Genomic DNA, 21793 nt, shown 5'->3' on the forward strand with positions numbered 1-21793 from the left:
TTCGATGCTGTTTGACTGCCCTCTTCAGGCTGCGAATGAAAATGCTGTACCAGTTCATTAGGAAGTGACAGATTCAGTATAGCAGCGAGAGCTGCCTAGCTTTCCAACTTTGCCCCCTAAATGGGATTTTGAAAGAAGGGAATAATTCTCGGCTCACCAGCTGACAGCAAAAAGCAAACGTTTTGCTTTCCTTTGACTCCAAATGAGTGTCCAGTGTCGGGGGGCTTTGTTTTTCTTATTATCATGGTACAGAAATATTGGTTTTCTTTTCACAGGAAGATTAGTGCCATGTGCTGTGACGGGGAAATGCACTTTTCTTCCAAAATGGCATTCAGAATGCCATTTAGTTACAGTATCTTTTACCCTTTTACTTGTTTAGCGATGATTGCATTCATCTTACTTGAAAGCCTGTTCTTCCGGGCCTAACTGCAGTTGTGCTACAGCAGGCAGAAAACAGGTCATACCAAACAAAACTTGTAGCATGGAAATACTTGGCATAAGTTGGGGAGGAAACCACCAATTTGTTTAGGAATTATCCCACCCCACCCCACCCCACCCCACCCCAGAAGCTAGCACATCACATGCTGAATGTAATTGTATTTCAGATGGTGACAACAAGTAATTAATATGTCTCTTTCACCAACCCAATAATTTGGGGTGTTTTGCTTCCTCAGAGATAGTCCTGAACATGGAAGGACCTTGGAGGGTGGCAAAGATCCCTTAAAAGTTCAATTTGTGGAGGCTTATGGGCCTGATAGGATCAGGAGTGCAGCTTTTTGAACAGGAATAATTGGTTGGTGATGTTGAGAAGAGTTTATCTCAGCCTTGAAAATAAATCCACAGTTAAGAACATAAGAAGAGTCCTCTTGGATCAGACCAAAGACCTGTCGAGTCCAGCATTCTGTTCTCACAGTGGCCAACCAGATGTCTATGAGAAGCCCGCAATTACTGACAAAACTTTTTACTAGTTTGCTTTTCCACACACATGGTAGTGGTGAGTGGTTTTTTTCTCTCCCTCTCTCCTTGTGTGTGTAATGCCCTTAAAATCCTTTCGTCTCATATCCGTAGAAGTAGTGCTATGAAATAGCTGTTATGGATTTAGAGGATCAGGACATGAAGAAAGAGCTGAAAAAGAGGAAAAAATGTTTAGTATCCCCAACTTGAAGGAACTTCAAAGAAGTATTCTCTGATTTCTTCCCCAAAAGACGAAAGAGTAAAACAAACAGTGACATTCAGCTTGATCTTACACAAGTTTATTTGGAAGTAAATCCAGCTATGTTCAGTAGGGTTTACTCCCAGGTCAATGTATATAGGACTGCAGGCTGGCAGTGCTCCTTTGAACACTTGCCTGGTAGATGAGCTCCGTTGAATACAGTGAAATCTAATTCCTTATAAACACTAATAGAAACAGGGAGTCTATGAATAACCTGTGTCCAAAAGTGTTTCTCACTCTTTTTCCTTCTTGAGGAGGCTGCTTCCTCCTGAGATGAATAACTGCAAAGGTTTCCAGGTTTCAAATAACACTTAGAGCGTACAAGAAAAGGAAGCAAGATCCTGAGCTAGCACAAATAATCAACCCTACTCAGATAATTATGGGTTCTCAATTAAGTGTGAACCCCAGTACAAAGGCAGCCATGCTCTTTGTAAAATAAAGCAGGAGATTTCAAAAAACTTAATTACTTGTTCAGTCAATCAAGTATGTATGCTGAATGCTGACTCAAAACTGAGCTGAAAATGTACAAAGGGTGTATTTTCTTTTTAAAGGATTGGCGGGAAGTACTTGTGGCCCTGAGGGCCATATTGGGTGTTCGATGGTGTGGGGCGGCTACACATGTGTGTGGGTGAAGGGATGCATGCATACATGCACGTTCACCAACAACTCACACACATGCACCACTCACATTCATCTCTCACACACATACACCCTATTCACAGTCATACCTCTACTTATTAGTGGAGGGAGGAGGCTACAGCCTGCTCCCCACTCCAACCACCCCAATGTGATTATTTCATTGCTTCAAGTGGGAAATGCTGACTGTTTCTTGGGATTTACCCCCAAGCTCTACAAGCAGGACTCTATGGTTTCTGCCATAGAAGCCTCATTCCTAGAGCATCCCCGGAGAAACCTAGGAAGCAGGCAGAAGCCTTTGAACACGGCTTCCTAGGATGCTCTGGGACACTCTAGGAATGAGGCTTCTATGGCAAAAACCATATAGCCAATTCCTATAGCACTATTCCCCCTTTTGTTTTTGAGTGCCTCGGCCATTTTTTTCAGTGGCAGGTGATTCTGAGGGACAGCCAGATAGGCCTTGCAGTGCATCAGGACTGCACTTTTTGCAACCCCTGTTCCAAAGTGCCAGACTCCTTCTAAAGATAAGCTGTTGACTCTGAATCATTCTTGGGCAGGATCTACACTACTGTTTTAAAATGGTTTATAACAGTAGTGACAACTGTTGGGGCCCAGAACACACTCCATATACAGTTTTCAAACCATTTTCAAAGTGGCATCTCTTGCTTGGTGTTGATCTGGCCCTGGTGTCTTGGGGACAATTTATACTTGCCCCAGATGAGTGATAATTTTGCAAGCCAGTTCTCTTGTGGAAATGTCATATACCTTCTTCTGTATGTGCACCTTAGAATAATGCACATTGGATATTCTCTGCTGTTTAGTCAACAGGCTGCAGATTACTCTTAGTCAGCTTTGGGCTTCTGTGCCCATGTGAGAATTTCCAGACTCTCACCAGCTCTGTGTGTGGTGATTTGAGTGCAGGGATGGCCTAGTGCAGGATTAGGCAACTCCAGATGTTTTTGCCTACAACTTCCATCATCTCTCACCATTGGCTATGCTCATCAGAGCTAATGGGAGTTGTATGCCAAAACATCTGAAGAACCACACCCTTGGCCTAATGGATACATTGCTCCCAGAAGACACAGCTCACTCTCATTTCTCTCATTCTAACTTGTTTCATTTTGGGAGGCCAAATACAAACAAACAAACATGTTACAGGACTTTGCACTTTATAATTTGTATGTAAATGATTTCTAGTGTGACAGGAGATGAATGCACAGTTTAATTGCTCTTTATTGCTTCTTTGTTCCAACCTAATGAAGGATATCCAGTGGGGGATGCAGAGAATGGGTTATCGTTAACCACTGTGGTGGTTAACTGGTATATTTATTTGTTTTGTGACCATGATGAGAAGGAAGCAATTGCTGTTCTGCCTCTCCCAAGTGTAGAAGACTTGAATGCAGGTTCACAAGTTATGTTCATCATCTGTATATGTGTATGCACATAGTATTGATCTATACTATATTGTCCAACTTAGACTTTATATATCCCAAGGTTGTATTGATTTCAACAAAGAAGTATCTCATTTAAGTTATTGTAGCAATAAACTTTGAATATTGGACTGAGCTTGCAGAGTACCGCGCTAGTTCCCACATCTGAGGGAAATGCAGATGTGGAGGAAATTATCAAGTATTCCTCTCAGTGGTGTGCAGTTATGCATCTGCTATAGGGGAATCCTTGAATGCTCTGCTCTTCGGTCACTGAGCACCAATATGTCATGTAATTCATTAAAAAACGTATATAATCAAATCTAGACACACACCCCTGATTACTTTCTGACACACCACCCTTTCCATCCCAGACATAGAGCACACACCTCTATGTGATGGGGCCTTCCTTGCAAAAGACAGGCAAGCTAAAACAAACACTTGCGCTGCAAAACGCTCCAGCACAGTGTACTTCAGTTTCAGCCACCTTCCTATCTGTATTTCGCACACGAGAACAATGCATATTCTCCAGCATTGTTCAGATGAAAATAGGGACTCTGCTGACCTGAAGTCCCACAGGCCAGAGCCTGGTGGATGAGTGAGCAAAGCTGACACTACAAGCTTGACAGAACCGAAAGCAAGAACTAATAAAAATCTGTGCAGAACAAATAACTCCATATACCTAGCAAACATATAATCTATGTTATACTGTTAAGTAACCAAGCAATTAGATAATTTACAGTGCAGTTGTCTACATACCTTAGTAGTATGAGGGCTACTGAGGTATTTTTTTGCGCAATTGTCTACATACCTTAGTAGTATGAGGGCTACTGAGGGTTTTTTCTTTCTTTTTTGAGCACTTGTATACATACCCTGGTACTATGAGGCCTACTGAGGGTTTTTTCTTTCTTTTTTTGCGCAATTGCACTGTCTCATTCACAGAATTTTACTGGCTTTGTTAATACAGGTTAGCATTTCATTGAAAATAATGCATATAACATTTCTGGATCAGGTTGACCTACATGGTGATTAAAGTTTAATGTGTGTTGCTTTGTCTTTAACCTTACAGGCAAGCTAATGAGGAATATCAAGTGTTGGCGAACTCCTGGCGCTACTCTTCAGCTTTTTCAAACAAACTTTTCTTCACTATAGTCGATTATGATGAAGGCGCTGATGTTTTTCAGCAGGTGGGGGTTTGAACTGCTAGATCATAAAACTGCTGCCTCTGAATCTCCTTTTAAAGGAATATATTTATACTCTTCACTACTTTCAGATTTTCAGAAATGCTTTATTTATTTCCTTACATTATGTTTAAGGGGAAACACATGCACAGACGATGAATAGACTTTTGTTTGTTTGAGGTTATTGAAGTAAAAATTCCAACGTACTACATTCGCTGTCATCAAAGATAAATGCTGTGCAGCACTTTGCTTCTGGTACCTGCAAAAATTAATATATTTGTCACTTTGTGACTGGTACCTGCAAAAATTAATATGTATTTTTGGCCTAATTCAGATAATTATCTAATCGAGAGGTGGGCAGAAAAAAGATTTCCAGATGCTCTGGACTTCCTGACCATTGGCCATGATAACAGGGGCTTCTGGGACCTGAAGTACTGAACATCTATAGAACAATGATGAGATTAGGGTTTTCCTTCTCCCCACTCTTCTCCCCCTGGTTTGTTTTTGCTAACATTGAACAGAACAAACCATTTCCCCAAGTTTATACATAATGCAGAGCCGTGTTTTTCCCATAAGCCTCACTCTTCTTCTTGCACAAGTGTGGAGGAGAGGGGAAGAAGGAAACAAGGAGTCTGGGGTCCCAAGACTTGCCACTGCTTACTCTTAATTAAGCCATAGTTGAGATGATCAAGTGAACTGGGCTGTTGCGTCAGTCAGGACGCAGCTGAAAAACCAAATGATTGTGTTAGCGATAAGTGGAAACATGTAATCTGATAGAAGGGAGCATAAGATGAATATATTTATTACAATAACAGCTTCAGGCCAAACTACAGGTCAGAGGCAGACACATAGGGTAGCTGTCTGAAACCTCCTCTCTAGGTCATTCTTTCTCCTCTCTCTCTCCATGATGTACATCAGTGATCTTTGATTTGTCTTTACCACATATGTCTTCCCATTTTTGCATCTTTGTTTCCTGGTGAAGGGAAAATGCATAATGTGATGATATCACATCACAGGTAAATGAAACTGTATGGGGAGATGTGGGAGAAACAAGAAGGTTGTTTTCAGTGGCCACCCCAGGTGTGCTGCAATGTGTAATTTCGCCATTCCTTAACGCTGTGTGTCTTCCTCTCCTCTGCTGCTGCCATAGTCTTGGGTAATTGAGTTCACATGCCATTTGATTTGATGCCTTTTTTAAAAGTGGGGGGAAATGTTCTCACTTGTGCTACATCACAAAGCAAATTATGGTCTAGTTCAACAAGGCTAGGCACTGCCTTCTGAACTACATTGGACAAAAAAATGCATTTTTTTGCATTTTTGCATTTGCATATGTACCTCATAGTTGCCGTTTCATAACATATTGGGGCTGTCAACGAATATTCAGTGGAGGAAGAGAATATGTTGTACTTGGAATAAATCCAATTATTTAACATCTAGCTTGATTATTGTACATAATTTGAATTTGCAGTTTTTAAATAATGTATTTATGCAACATAATTTAGTTGTGTAGTGAGCGTACAGCCTTGGTAATGAAAGTGGCTGTGCATGTATATATCATTAGAGGCAATCTTGTTCCATCCTTGTTTCTAGCACATGGTTCTCTTCCCCCCCCTCGCCCCTTCTCTCAAATTTCAATGCAGCCTTATTTATACATATCCCTTGGAGTCTTGAAATGCATAAAATATCAGTAAATAAGGTAATGCATTTCATTAGTGGAAAGTTTAGCATTTATATAGCGCTTTTGAGTATTCAGAGTGTTTCACATACATTAAGTGAGTAATTCTTACCTGCAAGGTAATTTGGGATCATTTTCTCCATATTGTTGATGAAAGTTGAGAGAAGATTGGTGTATTGTTTTAACGCCGCCTAGTTAAGTTTTATATATTGTACTCTTATGTACTGCAACAGTTCACGAAAAGTCTGACAAAGGCAAAGAACCGATATGCTTATTTAATATTTGACGGCATCTTCATTGTCTGTTGTAGCTCAATATGAACTCTGCTCCGACGTTCATGCATTTCCCTCCGAAAGGTAAGCCCAAGAGAGCTGACACGTTTGACCTGCAGAGAATTGGATTCGCAGCAGAACAGTTAGCTAAGTGGATAGCTGACAGAACTGATGTTCATGTAAGTCACTTGACAAAAGTTAAGAGACTGATCCACACTTATCTTCATGTTCTGTGACAAATTGACCTAGGAACTGGGGTTCCCCCCCCCCCGCTGTTCTGCTACCTTCAAATGACTTTTTCCCACATAAGATTCCTCCACAAAATGTAATAAAATAATAAAAGTACCAGCTGTGCTATTTCATCACTCTGGAGTAACTCCAAAAATAAATAAATAATAACAATGCATTTCAATCTTACTTTGGTAGCTAAAATATTAATCTTTCCTAGCAGAACATGAGGAATGATAGTGTACCAATTAGTTGATTAATGCGAGCATGTACTTGAGATATTACTTATTGCAAGTAATAACTCTCAAAGTCTGAAGGGATTTTTTTTAAAAAAAAATGATATAGATGTGCAATTGGTAAATATGCTGAAGATCTTTATTTAACTGTATACAAATGCAGTAGGCACGAATGCTGTCTGAAACTATTTCTTTAAAGGAAAACTAGAAATATACCTAGGATTATAACAATCCATCAAGGTGAGAAAATGCTAAGAAAGCAGCTCAAAGAATTAAAATATCTTAGTGTTGGTGCACAGGATGGTAGGTGGGGCTGTGGGTGGGAGGAAGTTTTCAGATGATTCCTGTTGTCTGTATGCCTGAAAGAAATGGGATACAATTATGAGTAAATTCTTCTGTACAATCCTCATTGAAATGAATGAGGACTACACAAGGGTTCCTGAGCTGCACAATTCCCTTTCATTTCATCAAGTCTTGCATCGTTGAACTTCCAAATAGAACTTCATTCAACTTGTCTCCCTGATTTAGACTAGCAGCCCTTTTGCCAAGCTCTTTCACTTTTGTGTAGTATAGACCTAGCATAAACTTGCTGCTGTCTAAATGTGGTTTAATAGCTTTCATGGAAGGCTTAGAGGCCACACTAATCAGAAAGCTATGCAAGGAGGTAATTGTCTCCTCCAACAAGAACAGAAAACACATAGGAAACTCTTGACTCCACCCAGATACAGCCAAGTCTATTGCTCCCTATTGACTAAACTATATAATGACACTATCCGCACAATAGTAACATGAACATTGAACATAATGTATACAGAAAAGCAGTACAGTCACTGACTGGGTTCAGACGATCACATAGGGGGAAGAAGTTATAAGTGGCTTTCCCCCCTGCTCCTGCCACTTGGGCAACCACTGTTTGCATTATTTCCCACACTGCAACACAGGTTGGCATGTCTTCTGAACCTGGCATGCAGCATGGTGGGGGTGTCTTTGTACCCATCCTACAACCCATGATGTGCAGTAGAGGTTGTAGGGTGAGTATGAAACCACTCCTGCTGCACTGCACACTGGGTTTGGATGACACGCCAAATTGCGTTGCAGCATGGGGAATAATGCAAATGGCGGTTGTGTGTGGCAGCAGGAGCAAAAGCCACGATGGCTTCTTCCCCCATTGCAATAATCCAAACACCCCAACTATGCTAGTGTCTATGAACAGTTTGGACTCTTCTTTTTAAAATTCTGACTTCATGGTGGATACTTTTTATGAAAGCAAACTGTATTTTATGAAGATGTGTCCAAACAGGCATTTTTGTGTGTGCATCCTGCTTCAGAATATCCTACTGAGAAGATACAGCTTGCACAACATTCTGTGATCTTTCAGTACATGTGCTCTGTTTCCTGATTTTCCCACATGGAAGGTTGTAGTTGGTACAACCTTAGTTTCGTTTATCTGCACAAAAGTCTTAAGTTGTCCCTCTTCTTGGCCATATCCTAATGTTCCTCCTCCTTGTCCATTTTTGTAAGTTTTCCCCTTTCCTATGAGGGCTTTGTGTAATTTCACTCATCAGGGCACCTTGTTGATTCTGGATGACTTCCAGTCCTTACATGCAGAGTCACTTTTGTGCAGTTCTGGTACTGCCCTCCATATCACTCATGGCAAATGCTACACAGTGGGGATGGGTCTCAGCACATATTGGAGGTTGCCATTGTATTAGATCATGTAACAGAGCCTGAGAGAAGGATGTTCAGGATAGTTTTGCCATGACCTAGTCCTAACAACCAGCACAACTGGATACTTCCTTATACATTATGCTTTTCACACATTACATTTATGTAGTGATCCGAATAGGTGTGCCAATAGAGAGATTCCCTCCATTATTTTCTTTTAAAATCAAAGTGGAGTGGAAAGAGCCTTGTTCCCTTTACCAAACTAACCTGCTATTAGACAGCAAAGTGTGTGTATAGCAGTTCTAGTATTATAGACGAGAATGTGGATCTACTTTCAAAATACGAAAGTTCAGCATTTTTGAATATGTGGGTTTCATGCTGCTTTGTTGAACTATCATTTGAAATAAAGTGGAATGATTTAAACTGATTGTTCTAGAAAAATATATGGAATGGCTACATCTTATTAGCTGAAAATCTGACAATGTTAAGCGGTAAGGATTTCTCTCTCACACACACACACAGAGAGAGGTTTTATTTTTATTTTTTTTAATTAGGATTTTCTAAACTGTAAATAAGTGAGCATTTTAAACCTAGAGTGATTCTTCTTGATAGCACTCCATGGATAAAAAGTTTCATTGTGAACAGCCGATTCTGCTTATTATTTGAAGTCTGTGACTGGATACGTGCACACTGTTACCTCATGCAAGTAGATTTATACTTGCTGTGCTTTTTTTCTGTTTTCCAGATCAGAGTGTTTAGGCCACCAAACTATTCAGGTACTATTGCATTAGCCCTTCTGGTGTCACTGGTTGGTGGTTTGCTCTACTTGCGGCGAAATAACTTGGAATTCATCTACAACAAGACTGGCTGGGCCATGGCAGCATTGGTATGGAAACTTGTAAAAATGTTTCAAAGTTCAATAATTTGTTTATATAGCAAGGTTTCAAGTCCCATTTGCACTGTTAATGAGAAAGCACTGCATTAACAAATAGGTTAGAGAGAGACAGCATAGATTATGAAATCAGAACAGGAACAGCTGGGCAAAATCTCAAGGGCGGTAAACACTGCTAGTTGGGAAGGGCATGCAATTAAGAGGTTGCCAATTGCGTGGCTAATTGTAATTGGCGCCAGTGTTGTTGGTAAAAGTTGGCCAAATTGACACTCTTCTCTAAAGTGCATAGACATAAGGGTTGTAACTAACCATTGCTCTGAACTGCAGAATCAGTGTCTGTGCAATTCAAAATAGTGATTATTAGGCATATTTTATCAGGTATTTAATGATACCTCGTGGCAATTGAAAGATGTAAGACAGAGCCAGGCTCTGGCTCTGGCTCTTCCATGCTTGGCATGGAAAAGCATCGCAAGCCACGTGGCTGCAGCTAATGTGAGTTACTTGAACCAAACCTTTTCATACCATCTTTCTGGATATGTCACGCTTTTACCAATAGTGGTTGAATATATAGCATTCGTCCTCCGACCTTGTTCCTCTGAAATTGTACCTTTAGCTACTTGGATTTGCCTTTGAAAGATCTTAATTGATTTTTTTTTATCAGTTATTGTCCTATAATGAATTTAGGCTGCTTAGTATTTAGTTTCAATATTTTACTGTTATTGCTATCTTGTTTATTAAAGTTCTTTGCAAACATATGGTCAATGTAATTCTGTTTTAAAATGGCAATGAGGTTAACAACCCACACTCTTTGTTTTCCCTCCCGTTGCAATCTATGAACATGGTCAAATTATGTATATTGGGGAACTCTAAGGCTGAGAACATGTGCCATTAAGAGTAGTAACTCTGCCCCCCCCCCCGCATTAAAGTCTTCCAACTATTACTTCCTCCCCCTGCCCCAGTAACAAGCAGACAGGCCATAGCATTCGATACCGGAAGTAGAAATACCTTATGTACGTTTGTCTTTCACTCTCATTTGCCATATGGTCTGCCTCATGTCCGTTCGTCTGTCTATCTAAATTATATACCCAGCGTTTTTATATAGCAACTGCTGCATCTGATGATGTAGTCCCTTGCCTGCAAAAGCTCATGCCACAATTTATTTCTTAGCCTTTGTGGTGCCGCAAGACTCTTTGTTCAGCAAGACAGAGCTAAAAACTTCCTGCACAACAGCTCCCGAAGTTGCTGTTGAAATTCTGCCTAAGTGTGTACCTTTCCTACCCATACGAAGGCCTTTTTGAAAGCCTTGCAGAGCTAGGAAGATGAAACGGGAGCCATTTTAAGCAGCATCCCCCCCTCCCAAATCACAACTGCAGCTAAAGGGTTTGACATATTGTCTGTTGAAGCAGATTTCCTATCGTGAACTCTTCCATAGTGGTATCTTCAAAGAAACAATGTGCCAGTGGTGATTCATGGTTGACTTTTTAAAATCTTTTATTATTCATATAAAATCATATCTGCTCTGGAAGTACTTGACTGTGGCACTTAGCCTTACAAATATTTTCTCTGTATGTTTTATTTCTTATATTCTTAATTCCTTCTAGATCACTTTTCTTTCCCTGCAAACCCCCAATCAACACTGTTTTACACGTTATTGTGGCTGAATGTCCTCATTCACACATGTTTGTAAAAGTGCATATATAAATGTGTACCTGTTGAATCCGGAAATATTGGGACCTTTTGGCAAGATATAGCGTGCACATGTTAGATAAGGGGTGCAGAACCTCAGTGGCCAAATCCAGGCCTTCTGGAGTCCCCATCTAGTCCACCAGGGTTCTCCAGATGGCCACGCCCCTCTCCCCTAACCCCACCCACTTTCAAACCACCACTGATTGTTTGATAGCTGCCTGCTTTTTGTGTAGTTCTTCCCTGCATTCTGAAATGCCTCTCCTAAAGTTTATTTACTGCAGTGAGATACGCTGGTATGTATGGTTTCTTTAACTGAGAAGGCAGAGTTTCCTTTTAGATTTAGTTCAACACGCCTAATTAAGCAAGCTCGCTTTCAGCTGCAGAGCTTTGAAGATGTCTACAGATGTGTTAACCTGACCCTAGAACAATGTAGCCTTTTCTCTCTCTGGGTGCAGCTAAAATGTATGGGAGGAAGTCTTCCTTGCATAGTCAAAGGTTTTGTCTTGCTTGAGAATGAAAAGGCCAAGATAGCAAGGAGTATGTAAAGAAAATTGCATGCTTAAAAAATGGTATAATATGCGTATAATCCTTCCAAAAACTGCATTCAGGAAATATTCAGATCCTCTGATGCAGAAATGTTGTATTTCTGCATCAGAGGATTGTGGTCCCAAGCCTACATGGCTTGGGACCGCAATACCTGATGGAACGCCTCTCCCGACATGAACCTACCCGTACACTGCGCTCAACATCTAAGGTCCTCCTCCGAGTGCCTACTCCAAGGGAAGCTCGGAGGATGGCAACAAGGGAGAGGGCCTTCTCAGTGGTTGCCCCCCGACTGTGGAATGATCTTCCCGATGAGGCTCGCCTGGCGCCAACATTGTTATCTTTTCGGCGCCAGGTCAAGACTTTTCTCTTCTCCCAGGCATTTTAACAGCATTTAACAACGTTAAGTTTGTTTTTAATGGACCCCAGAATTGTTGTTTTTAAATGGATACTGTTGTTTTTATACTGTTTTTATGTTTTTTAAATTTTGTATACTTTTAATGTTTACTATTTTTAATTGTTGTAAACCACCCAGAGAACTTCGGCTGTGGGGCGGTATATAAATGTAATAAAATAAATAAATAATAATATTTCTCTAGTAATTTCTAAAGGCCATTTAGCAGGAGCTCTGTTTTACAATTAGTGAGTTCCAAGCCACCAGCACTTTACTGCTTTTGAGAGGAGGGTAACCTCTGAGGAGACAGTCTTCTCTGAAGCCTATTGGTATGCTTTCTGAGACGAGGCACTGAAAAAAAATTGTGAAAGTTCTGGATATTTCCTCAATGCTTTTTCTTGAAGTCTTTTTGCTGTTCGTTTTGCCAGCTCTACTTTCAAATGTTTTTTTTAACATGTCTCCACAAAGACTTGGTGTTTTTTTTTTACATGTCTCCACAAATCTCCTATAGTATGAAACATAGTGATAATAACAGTATCAGGCAGGCCTGTTCAGGCAGATCAACCCCAGATGTGCTCCTACCTCAGTGTCTGTTCTGCTGCATCCCAGACATGCAGACTGAAGAGTAGGCCACCTTGGCTGCTTGTCTTCAGCCACTCTGAAGATAAACCCACCCACAGAAGCAGCTGGTGCTGCCCAAGAAGAACCTGGGCAGAATCAGAAGCAATCAGTGCCAGAATTGGTTTGAAATGATCTCTCTCATTCCCATCTATCTGGCCTGGCAACCTGACTCTTCCCAGCAAAGGTGAAAGAGGACCACTTGCTGTGTTTTCATTGATGGGGTGTGAGAGTAGCTAGTTCTACTTCTAAAAGGTTAAGTCTGCTTGGTGACGCACTAGCTACCAACTACATTTTTTCTTTGTTAAGGTGTGATTAATTTAGGTAACTCATTGGAAAGGAGATTATCATGCCATAGTGGAGCTAGTTTTGTGATGATTCCATTAGGTTTAAGGAACTCAAGTTAGTGGATTTAAAGCAGGGAGGAGGGGAAGTTGGCAGCAATGTGACAATGCCTGTCTGTCAATGTTGATGTGGCCCCTTCCATGTATATAACTGGAACAGTTGCCCCCTCTAAAAAAAAGGGCCTAAATACTGAACCTGTACTAGGGAGAGCTTTGTTCAAATCCGGATCCCTTTAGAAATTAGTAAATGGCCTAAATTACTGAAGAAATGCAACATTTCTGCATCATAGGGTCTGAATATTTCCTGAATGTAGTTTTTGAAAGGCCCATATGCATATTATGCCAGTTTTTAAGCATGCAAGTTTCTTTACATACTCTTTGCTATCTTGCCTGTTCATTCTCAAGCAGACAAACCATTTGAATATGCAAGAAAAACTTCCTACTGATCAGTCATATGACTCTTCCTAAAAGTAGGTTAGGTAGTTACCTAACTCTGTCTACCCTTAACCTGTTGGAATAAAGCAGGAGTATTTTGTACATAGTGCTTTAGTTCCTTGGAGGAAGGGTGGATGAAAATATCAGGGATGAAAAATATCTATAAAATAATTTTAGCATATGCAGAGATGTTAGCGGGAAAATAAAGTGAATTACAGTGAATTAGTGTGCACCAGTCCCATGAGATTCAGAAAAAAAAGTCTGTTGGAGTTCTGAGCCTCTAGATCCCGTAGTGTGAAATCTGTGACAGTTCGAACATGTAATAACATGAATGGGGAGGTGACGTTGAATACATTACAAGGGGGAAAACTATGAAAAAGGTAATAAAAGGATCTGTGCTTTGCAGTGTTGTGAAAACAGAAACAGCCATGGAGAAACTGAATTGAAGCTTTCTTTGTGAGTCCAAGTTTCTCTTAGTTTCTACGCATCCTGCTCCTCTAATCACCCAGGCATAGATCTAGAGGACTTACATAATGGCATAAACTCACTTTGCCTCCAGGCTGCACGGGAATTCAAATGGCCCATTAATGTTGCCCATTAGCTTCCACATTAATTATATGCTAGCTTGTTGCTTATTAATAGTTAATCCATTATAATGGTGAGAAGAAGGCCCAGGCCAGTCTGTGAAATAGTTCAAGCAGGCAATAGGTATGCGGTTGTCGAAAACACTCTTAACTTGATTCATGGCAATCAATCGGCAGCATGAACTTGGAAGCTGTCTGCAGCCTCAAAGAGCTCTAAACACAAACTGCTTGTGGCTCCCTGCTAGACCTGAGATTACCATATGTATGTGTACTAAGTATGCCAAGCCTTAGGGTGAGTAATACTATCATTAACTGGTTTGGTGGGGAAAAGATAGTTGAGAGGCAGCGTTCACTCCCATTACATTCCACTTCCATTCTCTGACACGTTACTTGCAGGATGGAGTATGGGGAGGCCTTGCCTCCACATAGATAATCATGAGAAGGTGAAACAAGCTTCCACAGTTATGTCTTCTTATTCTCTGAACCCATAGGTATGGGGTTCTGTAGGGTATGGGCTGCTGTTCCATTTTGTTATGTCCTTATAACATTCCACCTTCACATTTGTTTCTGCATTCTCCCATTGAACCACCTCTACAGCAAAGATAAAAATAGTGCAGTGGTAAAACTGTGATATGGAGGGAAATAGAAAAGATTGTGTTTGTAACAGGGCAGTCGATTCCCCCCCCCCCCCACACACACACCAAATTGTAGGCCTACCTGACAGCAGCAGAAGAGTCTGGGAAATAGTCTGCTATTTTAAATTCCATGCAGTGCACCAGAGTGCCTGATATAGTCCTACTCTGAGGCATTGTGGGAAATTTAAATGGCAAGTGGCTTCCCACTTCTCAGATTTCTTTTCTATTATTATTATTATTATTTATTTATATAGCACCATCAATGTACATGGTGCTGTACAGAGTAAAACAGTAAATAGCAAGACTGTGCCGCATAGGCATCACAACTAACCTGTGGAAGCCCATTTTCTCTTTTTCCTATCTTTTCCTGCCTTGGGTGTAAATAACTAAAATCCTAACTTCAATATATATATATATTTTAAAAAGTTTCTAAATTGTCTGGGCATGTAAGGTTACATTTTTCTATTAATATAAACAGTGTCTTCTCTTGTTTTTCAGTGTGTCGTTTTTGCTATGACTTCTGGCCAAATGTGGAATCACATTCGTGGGCCCCCATATGCTCATAAAAACCCTCAGAATGGGCAAGTGGTAAGTGTTTTTATTGTACCAGCACATAAAAAGAACCATATCACCACAGAGGCCTATACATTCAAGTTGCGGAGGAATGGAGTATAAAAAGATATGAACATTATTCACCTTAAGGGGACAGTTTTCCCACCCCCAACAAATTATTTTGCCTAGCACATGTATTTGATAGAACATAAACTTAATGGAACTCTTTTGTAGGAATGTGCAGTGATCTTTAGCAAACTATTAGTCTGTTACTGAAGTTCAATATGTAAAATAGCTTTAGTTAAATGTCTACAAATTGTTTTTCAGCCTTCCTAACAGCTGGGCAAAGTGCATGCTCATTGTAGTTGTCTATTCTTCCCATGATCTATGTTCACCGCTCTAGAATCCTTTTTAGATATTGAGTGGTATAAAAATATTATTAATTAATAAATAAATGATCCTTCGGTAAGTTTTTAAACTTTGTTTTATAGGCCCCCCCTTTTTCTGGTGTGTGAGTAATGAGAGGGACCATATTCAGGTGTGAACCTTCGATAGTATCCAGTTTTAACATTAAAATATGTCAATTAGTGACACTCACGTAGTTTTTCCAGTGGCACAATTCTATAGATATTTACTCTGCATTTGTGTTCAGTGTGGCTTATTGCATTGTAAGTGTGTTTAGAATTTCAGCCTGGGTCTAACAACGAAAACTTACATACTACTTACTAGTTATGGAAGATGCCAAAACATAGTCATTTATTCATCATGAAGTCTGTGGTTTCTTTTGTGTATATTGAAGCCTGTTTAATAGCACTGAGATATTTCATCAAACTGTATTTGTTATTTGGAAAGCAGAGTGAATTGACGCTACTTTTTTACTATCTTTGTTAGTGGGTATTTCCAATTTGCTATTGAAAGTATTTTCCTCTATCGCTGAGGGCTACCTTATATGTTTGTTATGTTGTAGTAAAATTTAAAGTAGGGATGGATGAGAATTTTGTTTCAGTTCATTTTTAATAATAATTTACCAAAATCCACAAATGTCTTTCTATTTGGTATGGAAAGAACTTGAGATTTTGTGGGAGAATACAAAATTGACAAATCTAGGAATTGAATCCCTGCATTTACAAACATTTTAGTGTTGAATTAGGGTTGCCACCTCTTTTTCTGATGGATATGACAGGCAGTTATAGCATGGTCTGCTCCATGTTGAGAATATCTGTACTGAGTTTGGACAGTAGAAATGGGTGAGAATTTTATTTCCGTTTAAAAAAAATGGGGGGGGATCACTTTTGCATTATCCTGTAGTTGTGGCCCTCCCATAAACTATGTGCCCTGTATTAAGGGTGGGCTGGGGATAATAAAAATGTGACAAAGATGAGATGAAGTTCTGGTTTAAAGTGTAGCAAAGTGTGATTAGGAGGGAGGGTTAGGAGATACTGAAAAATATTGCAAACCTGTTGATATAACTTTATGGATGATCACTTTGTTTAACCTCTGTAAATTCTTCACTATATCTAATGAATTAAGTCTCAAGAGATGTGCTGCTGTTGCGTAATCATGCTACTTTCTCCACCTGCTTTCATCGGTCCTTTGACTCCTTTGTTGGCTATTGGTTTTTTTGGTGGCTTCCCCCTCCTTTCTCTTGTATATATGTACATGGGTTTCAGATTACGATTTTCTGTTCGGATGGAAAAATGTTGGGAGTGGGGGGGGGCAGGATGAAATAAAATAGCTGAAAATAGTAAAAGATGTTGTTTGTCACAAGCAAACTGTCAGAGCTTTGAGATCAAGCTGGTTTCACCTGGTTTTCCACCCAGCACAGAAGAGCCACATTCTTACATTGTAATAGGAAGAAAGAGAGAGAGAGAAATATTTTGTTGCAATAAAATATACTGTTTTCACAAGAGTGGTTGATTTGAGAACCTACTTAAAATGTAATTTGTCTTCACTTCCCATCTTCCCCTCTCTCCGCTTCATATCAAGTTGAACTTTCCACAATTTTAAAGCTTTCTTATTACTGGTTAATGGAGAATAATTTGCTTAGTCGTGCGAGAGGAAATCCATTCTTAGTTTTCTTTGATGCCTCATATCTTAATTAGAGCAAGAAAAAAACGTGATGGACTGAATTTGATGACTGAGCGACTTGGTGACAGAAGGATAGGAGCTGATTGATGACATAAAATGACACACTTGGTCTGGCAGCTTTGTTATGCAGCACTTTGGATAAGGAAGTAATAAATAAGTGTGTCAGTAAAACACTGTGTTTAGGAACAGCTCGGAATTTTTTCATTACTCCGTTTCAGTCTTTAATTTATGATGCCTTTTATACAGAGTGACAGAAAGGTGAGAGATGGCAGGGAGCAGACACTGGTACTAACAAGTACATTAGGGTGTGTGCGTTTAATACATTGTCAGTTTTTATAGATTCACTTTGGTTTTTCAGCCTAGAGGAAGAATACCAAGAAGAGACAGGCATTTTTTGTTTTGTTTCTTTTTGCCATTTTCTTGATTTCTTCATATTGTGTTGTCAGTGACTTTTTTTTTTAACACTCGGGAGCTGTTTCTTCTTGGAGACTTAGAAAGGCTACAAGCACAGATTGCAATTAGCATATGCACATAATCACTGGAGAGGCAGTGTAGACTAGCAGATAGACCAATGGAACTTAAAGCCTGGCTGTTGGTGCCAGGGGTATTCTAGCCCCATTTTCAAAGTATGTAGTGGCAGTCAGGCTGCTTAACTGCTTTGAGCTGTGCCTTACCACTTAAAAAAAAAATTAAAAGATTTTTTTTTTCTAAAAGCACTCAGGCCATGTATTATCTGCAATTATAAGAACATAAGAACATCAGAAGAGCCATGCTGGATCAGACCAAGGGTCCATCTAGTCCAGCATTCTGTTCCCACAGTGGCCAACCAGCTGTCGACCACCAAACTACAAGCAGGACATGAGTGCAACAGCACCCTCCTGCCTCTGTTTCCCAGTAACTGGTGTATATAGGCTTATTCCTCTGTCTTGTCTGGATTTAATTTCAGGTTTCATGCCCATCCAGTCCATTATTGAAATTAAGCACCATTCATGGTGTCAACCACTTCCTTCAAATCAGATGACAAAAAGCAATAGAGCCAAGTGGCATCCTTATATTGATGGGATCTCACTCCAGTACTCCACATGGCCTCTCCTAGTGGTTTCATATGGATGTTAAATAATATAGGGTACAAAATAGAAACCTGTAGACATCATAGACCCGACTGCTGTGGTGCAGTAATTCCCCAACACCACGTTCTGGACACAGCTTGACAGGAATGACCAGAACTACTGCAATACAGTGCTGACAAGACCCAGCACTGCTGTATGTTCTGGAAATATACCATGGACAATGTATCGAAAGCTACCAAGAGGTCCAGGAGACTTAGTAGTGCTGTACTCAACCCATCCAGGACCTGGCATAGATCTTCTACCAATGAGACCAAAACCGTCTCTTTATGTGCTCATGTTCCTTTCAAGGAAAACTGTGGTTCGTAATTTATTATTATGCATTGTTGTTAGAACAGTATAGATACATTTCTACAGAAGCCACAAGGTAATCCAAGCAATATTGGATTTAAAGTGTGGTATTAAATATGTGCATTTAATACCATGCTTTATTTTATCTTTTAAAAATCTATGCATTTTAAAGGCCTGGATAGACAACTATTTTAATAGTAGCCTTACAAAACATCATGCATTATGTACCAGATTTATATTTCTTTTTAACAGAAAAGAAATGTATCGAGCATTCTCAGCTACAATATATACTACTAGTAGTCTTGATAGCTTCTTGTATGTTTTTTCTTTAAAAAAATCTATAAGAGAAATTTAATAAAGCTCTCAGTTAATATAGTTTATTAATAATAAAGCAGTCTTTAATGTACATACATTCTAAGCCCAGTTCTTGTCAAAATGTTATTTTCTCAGATTGTTCTAATTAAAATAAACTGAACTCCTCAGAATAATTTTAGATAACATATGTCTTCTTCAAGCACCGTAAAATCTAGTACACCATAGTACCTTCTTGCATTTCACCTAGAAGAGCTAACATTTGAAGCACAGAAATTGCAGTTTAATATCATTCATTGGATGCACTGAATTTAAAATACTTAGTAATTTCAATTGGAGCAAAAAAAAATGGACAATAGGACTGGCGTAATTTTGGCTTGGAAATGACCCCCTCGGTTCTGCTTTTCTTTTGTGTGTGCTCTGGAGGGTGACGGATACAAAGATAGGGGCAAGCAGCACTAGCAGTGATGGTTTCCTTTGCATGCAGTGGGCAGAAAGAGCAGTGTGGCTCCTGCTACTTTCCACTTTTGAAAAGTGGCGTGTTCCCCCCTACCCTCTTTCCACTATGGCAACTGGGCTGAACTTGCCAGGACAGTCCAGAAAATCACTGACAAAAACCAAAGTTAAGGTACAAAAATATACGCAGTTAAAATCGTTTAATGTTAAAAAGTGCAAATATTAAAAACGTATCCAAAATATATGCATCACAATTTATTTATTTCATTTATATCCCACCTTTTTTCCTCCAAGGAACCCAAGGCTGCAAACATAACCCTCCTCCACTCCATTTTATCCTCATAACAACAACCCTGTGAGGTAGGTTGGTCTGAGAGTCTGGCCTAAAGTCACCCAGTGAGCTTCCATGGCCGAGTGGGGACTAGAACCCGGATCTCCTGACTCCTAGTCCGACACCTTAGCCACTACACCACACTGGCTATATACCAATTTTTTTAAAAAAAAGAATTGTGAAACCAAAAACTGTTAGGTTAAAATGTTATAATACTATGAAAGGACACATATGCCTCTTTAAAAACAAGAAATCAACCAAACATGTTTCAACTTTTAGTCATTGGTCTGAGTTCTAATTAAAAATTCTTTAATTGGAAGGGATGAATGTGTATCCATATACCTTTGACAGACATTCATTTTAGATGCAGTGTTACTTGATGAATATCGTTGCCGAAATAGCTTTAGCAAAGTCTAAACAATGTGGATAGCTTTCAGTAGTTTCAAGGCCGCATGTGTGTCAACACACAAAGTCCAGAAAATAGCCATTATGTCAGGAATTCAGAAACATGCAATTTACTACAGGAAGAATACCCAGAATTTACCAGGTGCCTTCAAGAAGGGAAGTAATCCTTTCATGCCTGATAAGGAACTGTAACCCTTCTACATCTTCGCCATACACATTCTGTCTTCTTGTCTCGCTGCCAAAACCATCAGCCAGGCTTCCAAATGATGCTCTTGGGAATCCTGAGGTTCAAAGCCCAGGTGGGAAACCTCCATTCTTCCAAGCCTCCCCATCTGGCCTGTCCCCTGTCCCACCAAGCCTTGCCCCATTTCCTGATGGAGGAAGAGATTTGTCTCTAACTGCTGCAACAGATTGCGATGTTAACGTTCACTATTGCCATAACATTTCAAATTCAGTGTTGTTGTTTTCAGTTTGGGAACAATAAGTACCAAAATTCAAGTATTAGCAATGCTTTGAATTTCAAAAACACCAGCATAGGCAATTATTAACTTTGTGAATGTGTTTTTACTTTTCATTGCCGTGTATGTTTAATGCATTTCTATGAAATATATGGCTTCTTCAGAGTAAAGGGCACCATTGCATAAAATTATGAACATCTATTCACTTGGCCTAGAATCTTTGTCCCCAAGCCAGCGAAAGTGTGCTAGCTCCACATGGAATCTAGGCTAAATAAAGTGTGAAGAGAATGCCCTGTAGCAATATTTCAGTTCCATTCAATATCCAGCTAAATAATGAGATCATTCTAGCCATCATCCGCTATCACAAAGGCTTGGACATTCTGCTCTTTTAGTCAAATGCTCAGTATGTTGGGGGGGGGGGGGATCCCATCCTCCATCAAGGGCAGGAAGCAAGATATAATGATGTGTGGTGAAAGATCACATAGTTTAATGAAATGACATCCTGCTAGAAGAAAGTCTTAGGATGCCTCTTCTAAGAGAACAAAATTAATGGTGCTTTCTTTTCCTTTTTTAAAAAAGTAATAATTAAAATACATAGAACTTTCAGTTTTGAAAATTTCAGAATAGACAGTGGGCCTTTGTTTCTGGCCTTTCCATTTCCCAGATGAGATTGTTTAAAATGTAAGGAGTCTAACTTTTGGTCTCAATTTAAAGTAGGCTTTTTCTGGTGCTGGTGTATGTAGGGAAATAAGGTTGGGACCGGGGAGGAGAAATATCTGTGTCTGAGTTAGCTATCCCTCATGTTGTAGAATGGCCTGTACCACCCAAAAAAGAAAAAATGCTCTAGGAAAAGCCATGTAGAAATCACGTCTTTGGAAGTTCTTGCATCAAAAGAAGAAGAAGCTTGACTCCACTATCTATTATTTATTGAGTTCTTGTTTATGCCTCTGCCAGAGATTTAGCTTATGGTATTGAATTCTGTAAAACACAGTTATGCTGTGGTCATTAATCTGATAAATTAGGAAGCTAGTATAAAGTGAAAATTGTTAAATTAGTTGCACTATTATAGTTAATGAGACTTCTCTTGGCAAGGGAGTTTATTATGCACT

The 21793-nt window shown here is 39.7% G+C and overlaps 1 protein-coding gene across 1 annotated transcript in view; it reads left to right on the forward strand.

Moving 5' to 3' along the window:
* The window catches only part of TUSC3 (tumor suppressor candidate 3), a 137339-nt gene that overhangs the window by 53474 nt on the left and 62072 nt on the right, over positions 1–21793 (forward strand). The window contains exons 3-6 of the mRNA XM_063135184.1: positions 4346–4463; positions 6443–6583; positions 9279–9419; positions 15163–15252. Coding sequence (XP_062991254.1) covers positions 4346–4463; positions 6443–6583; positions 9279–9419; positions 15163–15252 — 490 coding nt within the window. The remainder of the gene's footprint in view (positions 1–4345; positions 4464–6442; positions 6584–9278; positions 9420–15162; positions 15253–21793) is intronic.

This window comes from Elgaria multicarinata, chromosome 10, assembly GCF_023053635.1.
Source record: "Elgaria multicarinata webbii isolate HBS135686 ecotype San Diego chromosome 10, rElgMul1.1.pri, whole genome shotgun sequence".
In the NCBI taxonomy this organism is placed as follows: Eukaryota; Metazoa; Chordata; class Lepidosauria; order Squamata; family Anguidae; genus Elgaria; species Elgaria multicarinata.